Genomic DNA, 17476 nt, shown 5'->3' with positions numbered 1-17476 from the left:
GCCTACAGTGGGCACTTACCCTTGAGGAAAAGCCATTGGTGAGACCATCCGTGGTCCTCCTCACCACCGCTGATGGGGTTATCTCCTCTTCAGCGGGAGATTTCGTCCGAGGGGGCACAATGCCAACTACAGGGAGACAGAACAGCCGGTGGGAAACCTTGTGGGAGGCGGGGCCAAAGCTTCTTGAGGAGGGAGGCCTGGTTGCTCTCCCCTCTGAGGCCTAGGTGAGCACACCAGCATGAGAAGGCGCATTAGCCTTCCTTAGGCAATCACGGGTTGCCGCATACCTTTGTTGAGAGCTGCCTGCTTCTCTGCCTCTACCTCTTGTCTGGTGGGCACCAGGCTGATGTCTCTGTGGGTATCCAGGGGTGATGTCTGGCCAGGGTCTTTCTTGCTTGGCTCATAGTCTGTTTTGGGCTGGGAAGAAGGGGTGAGAGGATGGCTGGTGGTTAGGGTGAATGCTAGAGATCTGGCTTTCTTAATGCCTTCCTTCAAATCCTTTAAGATAGAGAGAGTAGGGAAACTGTGCAGGTGCTAGCTCGTAAGAATGATCAGAGAGATCTCTGCCCAACCCAGGGAACTTGGTTCTGAAGAGGCAGATTGTCTGCGGGCTTTAGTTCACAGGAGGAGTCACCAGAGTGGGCTACAAGTTCTAAGGTCTCTGAGAATCCTGCCGGGATCCACACAGACTAGTCAAAAAAGAATCAGGTTGTCCTTGATTCCAGGATTCTGAGGAAGTGAAAAGGGTGCTTGTCTGTGGGTTTATGGAGGCAGGAGGCCTCAGACACGCTGTGAGCAAGCTCTTCCTATTATATAGTCAGAGATTCTAAGTCTCATAGAAAATTCAGAAAATAAGAGTAAAACTAGAGCTTGGAACCTCAGCGATCATTTAGCCAGAAGCCGGGGTAACCGGTAAGTCTTGTCCACTCCATGGTGGGACAGCTACAGGCAATGCCGACTGTTCTGCCTCTCTCACCGGCAAGGTCTTAGCTACACAAACCACAAGCTGAGCCTGGCTAACGGGTCTCTCAATAGTAAACAACCAAGTATAAGTCTAATTATACACTCTGTCCTGACTAAGGACCCAGGTGAGAAGCCAGACAGACACAGGCCTTGTACTAAGGCCCAGGAGACCCAGTGAGGTCAAGCCAGAGGCAGAACAAGAACAGGAGAGAACTGGAGTCTGAGGTGGACAAGGGGCGGCAGGGACTGGGGAGGGTGTCATCCATCTCTTTTGGTTTAATCATGTTACTAGGGGGTCTGAACCCACAGCCGTCTGATGCTCATGAGCCAGGGTTGGATGGGCTCGTAATTCACTTTCCCACTGTCCCCAGAAAACAAAAGAGCAGCTGTCGGTGAGACTGCTCTCCCAGGGCCGAGAAGGAATAGAAGTCTGTGGAAATGCCTGGGAAAACAACCCCACTGCTCTACCCTATCCCTTGCTTGGGTCTTTGTCCTATACTGCACCTTCCCACCCTCCAAAACCCAAGGATGCTGGGTACCTGACCCTTGGCTGCCTCGCCACTGCGATGCCAGGAAGGGGAGTTGGGGTACGGCCAGAAGCGGCTCTCATTAGGGAGTGGAGGGACGGTGGGAGGAGAGTCCAGGGGGACGTAGGCTTTGGGGAGGGGTGGCCGAGGTGGGCCAGGTTCCTGAGGCAGAGAGAAGCCAGAGCATTAGGAGGAAGAGCAGCCACTGTGAGAGCAGAAGAGAGAGTTAGCAGGAGCCAGATAGTCTTATCCAGTGAAATGTGCCCCAGGATTGGACACTGCACCCTAACCCTGGCCTGACAGATCTCACACCCACTGGTAGTAGTCTGCCTGGCCTGTAGGCCCTCCTCATGGAGTCCCTCCTGCCCACCCTTCCATGCCGCTCCCCAGTATTCCAAAGCTCCCTCATGTGTCCCCAGCAGGTTAGGACTCCCCTAGTGTGTCTTTGCTTCCGTCTCTCTTGCCTGCGCTCTATTTGGCCTCGCACTATCCAGATGCACTATGGCCCCATTAAGTTCTGCCCTGTCTTCCTTTGGAGTGCCAGAGTCTGAACCATGTGACTCATTGGTCCTTGTTAGATGCTGCCTCTCTGAACAAAGGGCCCTGCGCACCCTTTTAAGAGCTTCATTCCATCCTGTGAGCGCTCACTGACTGACTAGCAAACAGCTCCCCACAATGAACTTCAACCCCCTCACCTTGGGACACCCTGGTTTAAATTCCTGTTAAGTACAGGGGATCTTTGCTAACCGTGTTGGGGTTCAGGAAGACTTCCTTGTGGGGCAGCTAAAGAGGACAGGCGGAGATGGGGTGGGTGCAGGGGAAGCCCCGAGGGAAAACCAGTGTGAGAATGGTGTGTAGATACCGTGAGCCAAACGCTAGGGTGGGGCCGCTGCGGGGAGAGCTAGCAGACTGCGTGTCCTTTCGGGTGAACAAGACCTGGCCCTCTCGTCCCCCATCTTTCTCGTACTGTTGCCCCAGCTTACCTCACTGGACCCTGGCTTAGTGGGAGAGCCCTGAGAGCCAGACACCATTGAAAAGGGGCTCAGGGGACTGGTAAGGCTGGCAGAGCTGAGAGGGCTGGCTGGGCTGTTGGAGCTGTAGGTGGCTGAGGGTCCAAGTCCTCCTGGGGAAACAGAAGAGAGGGGTAGAGAGTCGAGGAAGGAACGGCTTGGCATACACACAGATGCGAGGGGTGGAGGAAGGAGAGGGGGCCCCTCCATGGATTAGGGTCATAAGCTGGCTGCTAAGAGGGGCCCTAGGCCGTGAAGAAGGCAGAGTTGATACTCCAGCCTCTGTTGTGTCAAAGAGAGCCAGCCTGAAGACCTGGGCTCAAGGTCACCCGTGGCTCCTTTAGTGTGAATTGGCTGGGTTGCTGGAGGGCCTACCTCTGTGCTTGGCTGTGTCGGTGCCCCGAGAGGGGTTATTCTTCCTCAGCCCTTCCATCACGTCCTGGATCCTCCAGATCTCCTTCTGGATTTGACGACTGAGCACCTCATTCTGAAACAGCCGCAGAGTGGATCAAGGATGGGCCAGCCCTGCCCTAAGCCTGGTCCTCCTGCTCAGGAGGCTTTGGAACCCCACGCTCCCTCCTGCACATATGCCCCCAGGGTAGATACCTTTCTTATGGGAAGTCTCTTTAATATAAAATATGTCCACAGAAAAATAAAGGCTCCAGAAACAAGAAGGGGGAGCCCCTACTGAGCCCTCCTGGGGCATCAGAAGATATGTTCTGTTCTGTTCTTCTTGGGGCAAGATTTCCAGTGCCTTTTTTTTTTTTAAATTTTCACATTCCATCAGCCTAGACATGAGCTACACTCTATTACAGCTCACTCACATTCTGAAATTTAACAGCAACCACTTATTCTGTGTGTCTTAGTGCCAGGTGTCACCCAGAATCCTCTGTGTGTACTAAGGCCATCTCGGCTACAGGACTCCTCACCAAGCTATGAGAGGCAGTGGTTCCTGCCTCTGAGAGAAGAGACTGTTCCCAGGCTACCCACTGAGCTGCACAGCCAGCATCTAAGGATGGGTCTTTTTGACTCAGAAGCTGGTGCGCTTGCCCATGGCCGTCATCCCTCCTACAATGTGCACATTCAATGTACAGCTGGCCCACGGCATGTACTAGTATCTCGGTCCTCACCACCTTTCCCAGCCTGAGGCAGGGGAGGTGAATTTTGTTATCAGGGTGCTAACCACATCTGAGGAACAAGTTTGCAAAACCAGCTGGAGAAGAGGCAGGGCTCAGTCAGAGAAAAGAAAAGGGAAAAATAAAATGGAATAGAAGTCTCCAATATCCATCCTCCTTCAAACCTCCTGCTTGGTAGCTATGCCCAGAAAGGAAGCCTTGCTGCTTCTAAAACTGCATGGATGGCCCCTGTCCTGCCAGCTTCTCCAGTGACTGGAGAGGTATTTATATCCATGTATCTGTTTTTAAATCCTTTCAGCAATAGAATATCCTGCTTCTGACCTAGGTCTCCTGCCTCATTAGCTCCATGCCCTGTGAGCTGAGAAGAACATTCTTACGGTGTTTTCAATTTTCTTCTCTCCCCTCGCTTCACCTCTCCGTGTCTCTGACTATCTTTGTCTCTTCTCTCTCTTCTCTTTCTCTGTCCTTCTCTGTGTCTCTGTCTGTCTTTCTGTCTATCTCTGTCTGCCTGTCTGCCTCTGTCTCTGTCTCTGTGTGTGTGTGTCTGTCTGTCTGTCTCAAGACCAGATCCTTATCTTATATTGAAATGGCTATATCAAGAAAGGCAGCTGGCTTTGTTCTCTTTTGCCACATAGGCTAGAGAAGATACAGAGCCTATCTTGCCCCCTCCCCACACACCCGTTTGGGGCCCCCTTTCACCTGGATATCCAAATTGAGCTGTTCCCAGAGGTCGTCATGTAGGGCAGAGACCTCGGACTCGAGGTTCTCATACACCACTGTACTGTTGGTCAGTGCCTGCAGGGGAAAGGGTTAGAGGTGAGGGTTCATCCAGTCACGTGACCTCTGGGTGTGTCTATGAAGGTGCTCCTGAGAAGGGCAAACTGAGGAGGGAAGGTGTGGTGGCACCATCACACAGGCTTGGGTGCAGGACTGAATAGAAAGGGCCTGGTGAGGTGAGTACCACAGTCCCCGCTTCCTGAATGTAGATGCCGGTGACCAGGTGCCGGGCACTCCTGCCCATCACACCTTCCCTACAGTGATGGGCTGTATTCCTTTAAACTGTGAGTCAAGCAAACCCTTCCTCCTTGGTGTTTCATTTGTCTAGCATTCTGTCAAAGCAGTGTGGTGAGAACTAATATACAGAGGAAGACCCTTCATCAAGTTCTCGCTTCTACCGCTGCAAAGGGGTCTGGGGATCCCTGGGGTCCGAAGTCTGGCAAGAAGGCTGAAGTATTCTGGGGAGGCTACCAACAACCCTCCTTCCTAAAAGGGCCAGGGCACGTCCCATGGCACAATGAAGGAAAAGCTGAGTCCGTTGAGGCCAAAGGTTCTCCATAGTACCCTCCTGGTCCACACAGGTCAGGGAATAAAGGGATAGAGCCCAGGAGACAGTGCTTCTTCCCTTCCTGTAGAGATCATCCTTCTCTTCCGGGCTGTGCTTTCCTGAGCTACTGTTACTCAAAACAAGCTGTGTTGAATGGAGCATCTGCCTTAGTTCCCCTGCTGGCATCAGCTAGCCAGCCAGAGCCTACTTCTACAAGGCAGAGGGCAAAGTGGGCAACAGATGGGTTAGACCAGCCAAAGAATTCAGTAACCCTCTGCTACCCACTGCCCCAAAGGAATCAGATGCAGCCTGTGGGTGATGACCTCCTCGCTCTCTGACTGGAGGCCCCGTAGAATGAACAGGTGGGTAAACTAGCCATCCGCGCATGCCTTCTGCAGTAGGAGCGCCCTTGCAGAACTCTGCCTCTGCTGTCTTGGGAGATATCCAGGTCAGAGCAGTATGAAGGGGAGGTCAACAGCCACAGCCCCTGCTCCCCGATTACCGTGGTCGCCTGCGACAGCTCCACCCGGATGTTGATGAGCTGGTTCTGAAGAGACTCCTTTTTGTGCAGCAGCTTCTCTGGGTAGGCGGGCTGGCTTCCGAACATCTCCAGCTCCTGGTGGGTTCCCATCAAGGCACTTTCTAGGCTCTCCTAAAAAAAGATGGGAGAGGCTGTGAGCTTCCCTGGTGACCGTCTCTAGGGTCTTTAACAGCAGATGCCCGAGTCCCTGGCAGTTCAATCAGACAACTTAGCAGAGGTTATCCCCATACTGGCTACTTTCCCTAGAGACAAGAAGTCTGAGGAAGACAAAGATGCACCAGCTTTGTAAGGACAGGGACAGGGTTGCACACCACGTCCACACCAGTCCCACCCATAAATACCCCAGATGCTCACCTTCTCCGCCCGTAGCTGCTGCACCAGCCGCTCCTGCTCCCTCACTACCTTGTTCTGCTCGCACAGCTTACCCAGCAGCTTCTGGGGGCCCAGAGGGGAGAGAGAAGAAGATGAAGGATGTGGTTTAACGGGAATTGGGTTGGCAGGGCCTGGCCTCTGGATACCGCCACTTTCCCCAGCCAAGGAACCTGGGCCTTCACCGTCACCTTGGAGGCTCTGGGAAAGAGCATGGTGGGTCTCTCATCTTAGGAAATGAGATGTGAGCAGGGGTGGGGAAGTCAAGCGCATTCCTATCCTACTGTGGGGGTACAGTGCCCAGAGGACGGAGAAGACAGTGTGGCCTCACCTCCTCAGCTGGGGTTGGGGGCAGGCATGGTTTAGGAACAAGCAGTCTTAAAATAAGCAATGTAATGTGAACTACCCCCCCTCAGCCCCACAGGGCACCCCAATCTCTCTTATCCTGAGACTCCGAGTTCCCTTTTTCTAAGGCAACAGTTCTCAACCTGTGGGTAGAGACCCACACAGGGGTCACATATCAGATACCCTATATATCGGATATTTACATTACAATTCATCACAGGCAAAACTGTAGTTATGAAGTACCCATGAAATAACTTTATGGTCAGGGGTCGCCATAATATGAGGAGCTGTATTAAAGGGATGCAGCATTAGGAGGTCCTCTCTAAGGTCTCAGGATGGCTGATGTGAGCCCTCTTAGCTTTGGTCCCTGCCTGGAGAGACCCCCCTCCCAGGCCTTTCAGGCATGGATCCACTGTCGAAGCAGGATCAGTGGTGATGAGGAGGCCCCAGGCGGAGCCTGCTCTCTTCTGGAGAGTTTTCCACATCCTCATCTCTAACTCGTGTCTCCTCCTCCGTATTCTTTCTCCTGGGCCGAATCTTGCCCTTTGAGGCTTCTCAGTTCAAGGCCTTTCTCTTTGGCTACGTATTTTGTCCTTGACCCACTCATTGGTCCTATTCCGTGAATGAATCTGATATGACCATCAGATGCCACCTGGAGTATCCCACTGTTTGGTGCTCCTGTCGGCAGACACAGACCATATTCTCTCTAGCAGTTTGCATTGTCTGTCGCAGGCTGGGCACAGAACTGACTGACTGATTTAGCATCTAACAGAGCCTAAGTCTTTGCCCAAAGCCAATCCCACTGCCACAGTTAGGGGCCCACAGCTCAGTATAGAAGCATGAGGTGGAGTGAGAAGGGAGGGCGAGGTAGGGCCAAGTCCAAAAGGAGAAGCCGGAGGAGGAGGAGGAGGAGGAGAAGGAGGAGGAGGAGGAGGAGGAAGAGGAGGAGGCAGGTGGAGGAGGAAGCAGGTGGAACACTGTGTTTGTGGTCCTGATGAGAGGATGTGAGTCAAATGGATGAAACGCCACCGGGAGATGGAGGGGGATGGAGGAAAAGCCCCACAGGGGAAAGCAAGGATGAGGAAGACAACGTGAGGAGCACGTCGAGTCAGAGGGAGCAGGGAGAGCTGCCCTTACATCCGTGTCTTGCTCATTTAGCTTGAAGGTGTGGAGGCCATCCCGGAACACCTCTGGGTACGCAGGGACCTGCAGGAACACGAGGTCGGTTACTGCAGTAGGGGCAGGCTGGGCGAGTGGCAGAGCCGGTGTCACAATCCTGCTTCCTTTCTGCCAGAGACCGCTGCCCAGTTACGCCTGACGCTTCTGTACCAGGGACTCAAGATAATTCTAAGTCCTCTGGCAGGGGGGAAGGCTGTGATGGCGGCAGTCTAGATTTCATTCTGATCGTCCGTGGCTGATTCAGGAGAGGTTGACCACATGTCCCCTGTCCCCTGATAGAGGCCTGCTGGAAGGCAGAGCCCTCTCAATGGTAACAATCTTGAGAATGCCAGTGATCCCCAGGCAGTTTGTAGAGACAGGACATGACAACTTGGCCGGAAAGAGCATCAGAAACCTGGAGAACCGCTGTCCCCGTACACTGAACACACCAATCGCTGCACCCACACTAAGCCAGGACTGGCAAGGTTCCAAAGACATGGTGGGGCAGGGGTGGGGACAGTTAGTGCCGCCTTGCCTTGACAGTGCAGCCGTCCCTGCAACGTGTTTGAACCCTTGACATCCTCCCCTCATGCCCCAGCCCCCAGTGATATCTGTGGAGAACATGGGAAACTGGGTGTCCTGGGCATTCACAAGCAGGTTTGTAATCCTCAACATGCATGAGATGTCACTGTCCGATGTTTGATGGCTCGGGAAATGCACCTTGGGTTTGTCTACGAACATGAAGAATGGAGGCGGCATGGTGGAGCTGGGGAGAATCTGTTTCAGGGGAGATGAGGCCTGGCAGGTGAATGGACTGGGTGAAGCGGGCCTCATCCCACATGGGGTGGCCCGACCATGCACAAGCAACTGAGATGGCACTGACAGGGACCATGCTGGCAGGCAGAGGCCTTACTTGCATGAAGAGGTGGGCCCTGGGGGAGGAGTTCTCCACCATTCGGTTCACCATGCTGATGAGAGTCTCGCTCTCGCTCATCTGCAGCGGAGGAAGGAATGGACGATTCACTCAGCCCTGGCTATGGCTGTCTCCCCACACCCCCCTGTGGTTCTCTGCAGGAAACAGGGGAGGGGCAGCTGCTTTGGGGGCCTCCGGCGTCCTGTCCTCAGCCTCCACACTTTTCACCCTGTGAACTGTTTCTGGACCAGTACTGACGCCCTCATGCAAATGTCACGGCAGTGTCACCCGGGGGGCCACTGGGCCCTCACTGATAGCATGGAAGTGACCTTGCAAGGCCCAGGGACTCTGTCCCAGGTGCCCAGCCACACTGGACCAAGCCGTCTCCCCCACCCCCTTTCAGTTTCTCACGCTTCTTTGGATGAAGACCACACGGTGGGAAAACCAGTCTCCTCAAACTGACACTAAACTGAGCTAAAAAAAAAAAAAAAAAAAAAAAAAAAAGACAAACCTGGGACCTACTCTGCGTGGCACCCTCCCCCACCCCCGAGCCTCCTGAAAGACTACTAAACATCCTCCAGAGCTGGGCTGGCAACATCCATGAGGATCAAGGATGGCACTGGGAAGCAAACAGGGAGGCCAAGACAAGCGAGCCATGTTAAAGGGACACCAGGTGTCGGGACACTGCTCTCTCGCCACGTCATCTTTTAATTTCAAGGATCACTGGGAATGTGGAAGGGGATATACTGAAAGAGTTAGGCAGGGAAGCAGGGGGGGAGAGGAAGGGAGGGAGGGAAGGCCATCCAAACCAATCAGATATGCCTTCACTCGTCCACGGGTTCCATTGGGAGAGAATAGAAAATGAAACTATCAGGGAGTGTCCTTGGCTGTGTCCCTTTAACTGTGTGGTCCACAGCAGATGGTGGGAGAAGACAGAAGGGATGTGTACAGGGGAAGCCTTGGGGACAGAAAGTAACTGAGCAAACGGTAGAGCCGCATTAGGGATGATCATCTGGGGGTCAGGATTTCATCCACAGTCACCCTAGCCTTTTCTTCCTCTTGCCCTTCTGAGGCAACACCTCAGAAAGCCTCATTTCTGCCACGTTGTGCCCAGAGCAAGGCAACCTGTGGCCCCGTTCGCAATCTACAGTATTCTAGTTTTAAAAACTTTATTTTTTTTAACTTTGTATGTGCATTTTGCCTGCATGCGTGTCTGTGTACTGTGCGCCCACAGAGGGCAGGAGAGGGCATTGGATCCCCTGGAACTGCAGTTCTAGGTGGTTCGTGAGCTGACACATGGGTGCTGGTAACCAGATCTGGGTCCTCTGGAAGAGCACCCAATGCTCATCTTTCCAGCCCCAGATATATAGAGTTTTCAAAGGCCTTCCAATACCCGATTTCTCTACTCCTGTAAGCCCAGTTAGGGTTCTTCCTTGGTTGTCAAGGCTTCAAGAGTTCTTACAGTGCGAGGGTGAGTGTAAGAGTTACAATACCAACAGGCCAGCCTCCTTATTTAGTCTAAAGATCTGAAGTCAATCCAGTCCCCATCTATTCAAAGAGGCTGTGTGTGCGCATGTCTGGGTGCACATGCTTGTGAGCACATCGTGGACAAAGGAGACCAGGCTCTTCTGGGTGCCCACTGACCTCGTTTCTTTCCCCTAAGAGGTTTGCTGTAACAGTGCCCCACAGAGAGTTCCCGCTTGCTTTCCAATCTGATTCTCTCACTACTCTGCTATGTCTGAAAACAGAGAGCCAGGGGAGCATGGCTCCACCCGGGTGTGTCGGGCCCCTCATCATCCAGGATTGCCTATAAGACTATTACCCTATACAGGATTGCCTATATACCCTATAGGCAGGAAGGTAATCCAGAGATGAGTTCTGAAGACTCTTGCAGTCCATCCCCTCTGGAAGGGCAAAAGCCACTCTGTGTTAAATGATTGCATAGTCAGCCATTGTGGGCAGGGCAAAGCCAGGACAGAGCTGCAGGGAGGAGAGTCTGCTTGGGAGACCGGTGGTGGCACTCTGAGTTCTCCCCCACTTCAAGGCAATGTAGGTCTTGCTTCTCTCTGGGAGGATGCAGCTCTTCCAGCCACGCTTGGGCGAGGGCATCCTGGGACTCACCCCCACATGGCCCAGAATGCTTATGGCATGAATATAATAAATACACTACTTTTGGAACAAGAATGCAAGGTCCTTGAGGGCCCGGGAGCTGGCCCTGCTGACTAAACTCTGACAATCGGTGGTGCTTCCCACTGCGCCCAAGGCCTTTTACAAAGATGATCTCACCATAACAGGGAGGCCATAGGAGGCCCAGGTCACATGACTGCTACTGGAAGAACAGAGTCATGGCAGTGAATATAGTCATTTCAAGGTGACGCTTGTGCCTGGAGATTTACGAGTATGAACTTGTCCTGACGGGATCTGATCCTGGCCTTGTCTCCTCTCAGACTCCCAGCTACAAGCTGGGTTAAAACCAAAGCTCTGCTACTCACCGACTGTGTCTGTAGCGTGTTTTTAAAATCTCTCTGTGATCCATTTCCCTGTCTATAAAATAGAATCATCGTAGTTCCCATCTTGTAGAATTATTACAAAAACTAAAAAAAAAAAAAACCTGTGATCTACTCTATTCAGTCTCAGTCATGGAGGAAACACCAATTATGGTGGCTGCTGTTATAATTGTCATTATTATTGTTATTACTACTACTACTACTATTGTTGAGACGGGACATTTCACCAAATAACTTTCCTTGGCCTGAAACTCATTATGTGTGTCAGGCTGGCTTTGAACGTACAGAGATCCAGCTGCCTCTGCCTTCTGAGTTTGAGATTAAAAGCATGCGTGACCACCTTAGTTATTCTTAATCACTGTGATCATCTCTACCGCTGCGGGCTGCCTTCCCAGGACAACGATGTGGACTTCTAGCTTCCCTGTGGTTTGTAGCACGGATCTACTACTAGTGTATGGGCTCCCTGGCAACCTGTCTACACCAAGTGTTTCTAGATGGCCCTCTTTGGAGTTAAAAGGCAAAGGAGCAAAGGGAAAAAGCCCGGGGTAGGCACCAGGCAGCCAGCAACGTGTGCCTCGCGGGGGTATTTATTGCCTGGCCAGTTTGCTTGTCAGCCAAACGGAGTTGCCATTCCTGTGCCTCCGACAACCAAACTGAACTCTCAGGACCTTGAGCTGTGTACGCAGAGGAGCTTTGTCGAGGAGCTGACAAGTTTGTGGAATTGATAACATTTTCCAAACCATTTTCTAGGACAAACCTGTTTATAACTAGAGAGCTTATCGATGACCAGTAGAACAGGATAAGAGTTCCCAGATGTAGGCTTAACCAAACCCCTGACATCTCAGGCCCGACTCTTGTCTCTACTCTCTTCCCACCTGCCTCTGAGGGCCGCTCTGCGTGGGCTGAATGCTGAAGAATGTAGACAGTGGTTAATTAATCACATCCCCATCTACACACTGCTTTCCGGAGGACAACCCCGGCTGCCCAAGAGGGATTCGGAGGGAAAGGAGATGAGGGAGCAAACAAAAAGGCGAGCCACTTTGTTGGTTCCTGGTGACATCAACAAAGGTTGCCAAATGGCTGGAGGATGTTAGGGACAGGGAGGAGGAGGAGGAGGGGGAGGAGGAGGGGGAGGAGGAGGAGGAGGAGGAAGAGGAGGAGGAAGAGGAGGAGGAGGAGGAAGAGGAGGATGAGGAAGAAGAGGAGGAGGAGGAGGAAGAGGAGGAAGAAGAGGAGGAGGAGGAGGAAGAGGAGGAGGAGGAGGGGGAAGAAGAGGAGGAGGAAGAGGAGGAGGAGGAGGAAGAGGAGGAGGAGGAAGAAGAGGAGGAGGAGGAGGAAGAGGAGGAGGAGGAAGAAGAGGAGGAGGAGGAGGAGGAGGAGGAAGAGGAGGAGGAGGAGGAAGAGGAGGAGGAAGAGGAGGAGGAGGAGGAGGAGACAGGACAGGGGTATGGATGGCGAGGGGCACCAGCTCTGCGTACCTGCTGGTCCAAATACTCTAGGTTTCTTTGCAACTGAAGATCTAAAAGTTCATCCTACCCGGAGCCCGAGGCCAAAGGGCCAACCAGCAACACAACAAACAGGAACACACAAAAGAAAATGATAAAAAGAAGAAGCAGAGTAGTTAAGAGTTAGCTAGGCATGGACAAAAAAATCTCTGTCATGTCCTCTAAGTGGTTCTTAGGTAGAAGGGGACAAGACCTCAGGCGGGTGGAGAGAGGAGGAGGGACATTCTCTCCCGGCTCTGTTACCTCTGCCCCACCCCTCGAATCTGATGAGAAGTGTTTCCAATTATTCTAGGAAAATGGGCTATTTCTGGAAAGGCACATCTGCCGTGGATCAAGGCCTTGGCGTCTGAACAGTACAGTGAGAATCGGTATGGAGAGTGGCTACCCTCATATCCACCCAGCTCCTCCACCCTGGCCTCCCTTGCCGGGTATGGGACAGAGGTTCTTTAGTCCCCAACCCACTTCTCAGAGGAACACATTCCAGAAGTATGTAGCAACAGCAGAAAGGGGAGAGGCACAGTGTGGTACACCCTGTCTTCCTCAACCAGAACCCTGTCTCTTTCCCCACGGGTGGAATCCTAACAAAGGCCAGCCTGAGGTACCCCCAAGGGGGAAAGTCCTCGTGCTGTAGCCTGGGAGTCCTGGGCTGACTGCATCCAGCTCATGCTCCTAGTAGCCCTGGCCCCTCCTCTTGTGTGCTGGTGAGAAGTGCTGCTCTGAGGGCCTGAGGGACTGAGGGGCAGGAGAGCACACACTGCTCTGTGCCACAGAGAAGGGGCAAGTGGCCCCAAACCCTGTCCTGGGGCCCTTGAGGCCTTGTGGGAAAGGAGGACATAACCAGAGACTTCTAAAAATACGTGGGCCAGGCACTGGGCCCAGAGCATCCCTGGCACCCGCTCCAGCTCAGCTCCACCTTGGGTGGATGCAGGAGACTGGGTCCTGAGGTGGAGTGGAAGGGAGGAGAGGACGTACCATCTTATCGTGGACCGTGGGGGATGGTGGGTAGTTGTAGGGGAACAGTCCTGCAGGGACTGGCCGCCTGTCTCCCAGGTAATCATACTGGAAGAGAAAGGGGATTGCAGAGGTGAGAGAATATGGCTGGGATGTGGACTTCCCACCAACTATAAAGTTCAAGGTTAAGGGTGTCTGTATTCTGTCCCAGAGCAGAGTTCAAACTGAAATGCATAGCAAGCCCATTCACAACAATCTGAGTCCTCAAGCTTGGAAGACCAGCCTTCTCTGTCCTCTTAGACACAGCACAATTTTCAGAACAACCTGGGAACGGGCACAAAGAACATGATTCCTGCTTAGAGCTCAGAACAACCCCCAAGGCAACCTCTTAGGGATGGTACCATAGGCCAGGCTCCCCTAAGCAGATTCCCGGCCTGGCAGGCCATATCCCAGATAACCTGGCATCTCCAGGTCTTCTCAGCAGATGGCCTCAAGGCCTCAGGTGGGGAGGGGTAGAATGGTGGCTCACCTTAGGGGAGCTGATGGATCTCCTCATCACATAGGCTGCAGGATCTGCATAGATGTCCTCACTGCGGGGTGGCAGCCGATCGAAACGGGCACTGGGTGAGCGCACGGGGGAGTAGATGCGGGCACGACTATAGGAGCCCTGGCTGGGTGAGCGGGGCACAGAGTGGGAACGGGGCTGCAGGGACAGGCGGCGCAGGGATCCAGAGGCAGCATCCAGCTCATCATAGTAGACCGGCTGTCGGGAGGGGCTGGGGATCCAAACGGTGCCATCCTGCCGTCCGTAGCTGGTAGACTCCTTCCACTCATGAAGCTGGTAAGTGGGTCCACCTCCATTTCGGAAGGAGTGCCGTTTATCCTCTAGGGCCCAGGGCGGACTAATCCTATCGTAGGCTGGCATGGAGCAGATACTGTCTGGCCGTACCCCTGGTGGGTAGTACTGGTAATCGTCAGGGTACTGGGAGGAGTAGGGGCTGTAATACTCAGGGACCCGGCGGGGCATAGGGTAGAACCTTGAAGGACTGAGAGAGAGAGGCCATTATAAGGAAAGTAGACAACAGGGACATATCTCTACCCACCTGGGCACTCCAGTCACCCCTGCCCACAGTCCTCCAGCTCATAGTACGTGCTTGAAAAGGTGACTGGAGCCCCAGGGCATCCAGTAAGCATGCACAAGAAGCTACAGCCCAGGCAGGATCTAGGCTTATCCTAGAGGTGAGAACAAGTCCCATCCTTGAAGACTGAACCATTCAGAGTTCAACCTGTGTCTCTTTAAAATGAAACATCTGGGCTGGAGAGATGGCTCAGTGGTTAAGAGCACTGACTGCTCTTCCAGAGGTCCTGAGTTCAATTCCCAGCAACCACATGGTGGCTCACAACCGTCTGTCATGGGATCCGATGCCCTCTTCTGGTGTCTGAAGATAGCGACAATGTACCCACATACACAAAATAAATAAATAAATCTTAAAAAAAAAAAAAATGAAACATCCCAGAAGACAGCTCTAGGCCTTTCCCCCATCTACATCTTAGTGTGAAGGCATTTACTGGGTCCTTTCCGAAACAGGAGGTAGAAGAAAAGTACCCAAGTGTATCATGCCCCTCAAGGCTGAAAGTGGCTTTCTGGTGGTATGCTACAGAGCCAGGAGGCCCCTGGGACTTATAAATGCCCAAGGACCTCATCCTCAAAAATGAAGCATTAACTGTCTAGAAAGGTAGGCTGCTCCAGGCTCCAGGCTCCAAGCTCCCTCCTGAGGTGGCACCCACAATCTCCAGGGGTCCCTACAACCCGAGCTCATTTGCCCTGACAAACACTATCAAGCCAGTGGACAGATAAATCCGTATTATTTATCTGTGTGGCAAACTGGTCATGAAGGAACAACTACAGGAAGCGTAAGGTGCCATGCCTCCTTAAAACGGTGTGAGCCGTTTGGCTCCCAGTGAGTAGAAACACTGGGTTCAGATGTCACAGGACCTGCAGCATGGGTTGGGGGTCTATCCAGAACAGCTTTAGGGCTGCCCGACTCCTGCCTACTGGACATCCGGGTACACACACTGCCTCTCCTCTCTTGTCTCTGTCTCTGTCTCTCTTGGTCTGAGACAGGTAAGTCTCATATAGCACAGGCTATCCTCCAACTCTGATACTTTGCAGCAGAGGATGACCTCAGAACTCCGCATCTTCCCACCTCTGCCTCCCAAGTGCTGAGGGTACTACAGTGTACCACCATGCCCACATCTGTCCTTTCTTTTGAAGGCGGCAGACAGTCAGAGGCAAGGATTTGGACAAGCTGAGAATCAGTTTTCCTACACAGGGAGCTTCCTGAAGGTTCCCAATAAAGCCATGTGTCCTAAGTCCCATGCCCTAGCTGTAACATACCGCCCCCAGGCCACCTCACCTCCGAAGGTCTTCGGGTGGGGGAACCCCTCGACGCAGGTTCACCCACTGCTGAAGCTGGTTCATGGAGCTTTTTCTCTGGGCAATTTTGTCAGGGTCAGTACGTGGTGGAAAGCTCCGCCGGTGTCCCCCAGTGTCCCCGTCATGAGGTGGGAAAGCCGTGCTCCCTGGTCTGCTTGGGGAGCTATACTGCCAGCCATTGGGCTGAGCAGGCTGCTCCCCACCTCCTAGGACTCTCGGGCCATCAGGGTAAGGGCTGCCAGGCTCTGAGGCTGTCTCAGGTCCAGACGGGAGGCCATTGGCTTTTACCAGAGGCTCTTTCTTGACTTCAGGCCTCTCGGGCCTTTGCTCCACCTTCTCACAGCCTCTGCCGTCCCCCTCCCCTCGAGTCTTGGGCTCTGGCTTGGTGAGATTGTTGTGAGGCGACTGCTGGTGGTGTTTGCTGGGTGGGATGTTCTCTGAGTCTGGCTTCTCGAGGCTGCAGGAGACCGAGGCAGAGGCTGTCAGTGGTACTGGCCCAGCAGTGTGGGGTAGGGCAGTGGTGAGCGCAGGGGTGAGTGAAGAGGAGGCAGAGCTTGTGAGGTCACTAGGGCAGGGTGACCTGATTCTGCTTCCTAAACCCCAGGCTTACTTTATTTCTGGGCAACGCTCAGATAGACTCAAGCGTCTGGGAGACACTACTTCCTCTGCTCTCCCAGGCCTGTCGCCCAAATCACTCTCCCTTCCGCCATGATACGGAGCCCAGCCCTTGGCTGTGGCTGCAGCCAACCTCTCCTTATTTTGGTCTCCTCTGGTATCTGTCTCCAAACCAGTCCTCCAGACTAGGCTGGCATGTACACCAGGTTCACAATGGTAACTGTACTTAGCCACAGCAACTGGCTACAGGTCCAACCCACATCTTGGGGATTCTTCATTGGCAGAATGGACAGATTACCCCAGAGGGGGCGGATGAGGGTTGCTATGAGATACGCCGTGGTTGGCAGCAAGAGGGCAAGTTGCTGACTCTAAGTAGGTAAACACGAAGTTCCTGGCTCCAAAGCACAGTCCGTCTGGGGGTAACTGTTAGAATGTGGGCTCCACAGGGCCGGAACATGCCAGGTTTCTTCCCATGTGCTCCCAGGCCTGGTGTAGGATCTATGTCCTGGTTATTTTTGTTTGTCTACTGTTTGTCAACCTGACGCAAGCTAGAGATATTTGAGAAGAGGGAATCTAGACTAAAAAGATTCCTCCATAACACTGGTGTGTAGGAATGTTTGCTCAGCATTTTCCTGGTTGATGATATGGGAAGGACCAGCCCGTTGTGGGCAGTGTCACTCCTGGACTGGTGGTCCTGGATGGTATAAGAAAGCAGGCTGAACAAGTCACGGGGAGCAAGCCAGTAAGCAGACTACTCCATGGCCTCTGCTTCAGTTCCTGCCTCCAGGTTTCTGTCTTGAGTTTCCTGCCCTGACTTCCCTGGAGTTGCTTTTGGTCAGCATTTTACCATAGCAGTAGAAATGCAGACCAGCGCTGTTTTCTTCCTAGCAAATCTGGGAAATGGGTGAATAATGTTCTAGCAATGCACAGAGATGGGCCCTTGAGACTTCTCTCCGGAGCTTCCTGTCAGGCTTCCTGGATGACACGCGGAGAGTTAAACGCAGCCAGACCTGAAGCCTACACAGAGAGACCACACTCAGGCCAGACCTGAGGCCCCTTCTTCTGGATCCCCATTTGCTTAACTCAGGGCTGCACACGGGGAAGGAGAGGTGGGCACTGAGCCGGCGGGTGATGGGGACCGTGGGCAGTGTGTATTTTCTTTACACACAATCTGC

General features: G+C 53.2%; 1 protein-coding gene across 36 annotated transcripts in view; it reads right to left on the bottom strand.

Annotated features, from left to right (window-relative positions):
• Positions 1–17476, bottom strand: part of Plekha6 (pleckstrin homology domain containing A6) — a 140105-nt gene that overhangs the window by 15087 nt on the left and 107542 nt on the right. For 16 of the 36 annotated variants that reach the window (XM_039091292.2, XM_039091296.2, NM_001427839.1 and 13 more), the window contains 14 exons: positions 15667–16143; positions 13779–14295; positions 13271–13357; positions 12272–12325; positions 8287–8367; positions 7353–7421; positions 5856–5936; positions 5463–5612; positions 4336–4431; positions 2876–2987; positions 2474–2613; positions 1503–1652; positions 288–417; positions 20–126 (listed from right to left, as the gene is read on the bottom strand). In XM_039091292.2, the coding sequence (XP_038947220.2) occupies positions 20–126; positions 288–417; positions 1503–1652; positions 2474–2613; positions 2876–2987; positions 4336–4431; positions 5463–5612; positions 5856–5936; positions 7353–7421; positions 8287–8367; positions 12272–12325; positions 13271–13357; positions 13779–14295; positions 15667–16143 (2251 nt within the window). The remainder of the gene's footprint in view (positions 1–19; positions 127–287; positions 418–1502; positions 1653–2473; positions 2614–2875; positions 2988–4335; positions 4432–5462; positions 5613–5855; positions 5937–7352; positions 7422–8286; positions 8368–12271; positions 12326–13270; positions 13358–13778; positions 14296–15666; positions 16144–17476) is intronic. The other 20 variants (XM_063272462.1, XM_063272463.1, XM_063272457.1 and 17 more) reach the window with 11 other exon arrangements.

The sequence above is a fragment of the Rattus norvegicus genome, chromosome 13, assembly GCF_036323735.1.
Source record: "Rattus norvegicus strain BN/NHsdMcwi chromosome 13, GRCr8, whole genome shotgun sequence".
NCBI lineage: Eukaryota > Metazoa > Chordata > Mammalia > Rodentia > Muridae > Rattus > Rattus norvegicus.
Note: the sequence above shows the minus strand (reverse complement) of the source record. Positions and strands in the feature narration are given on the sequence as shown.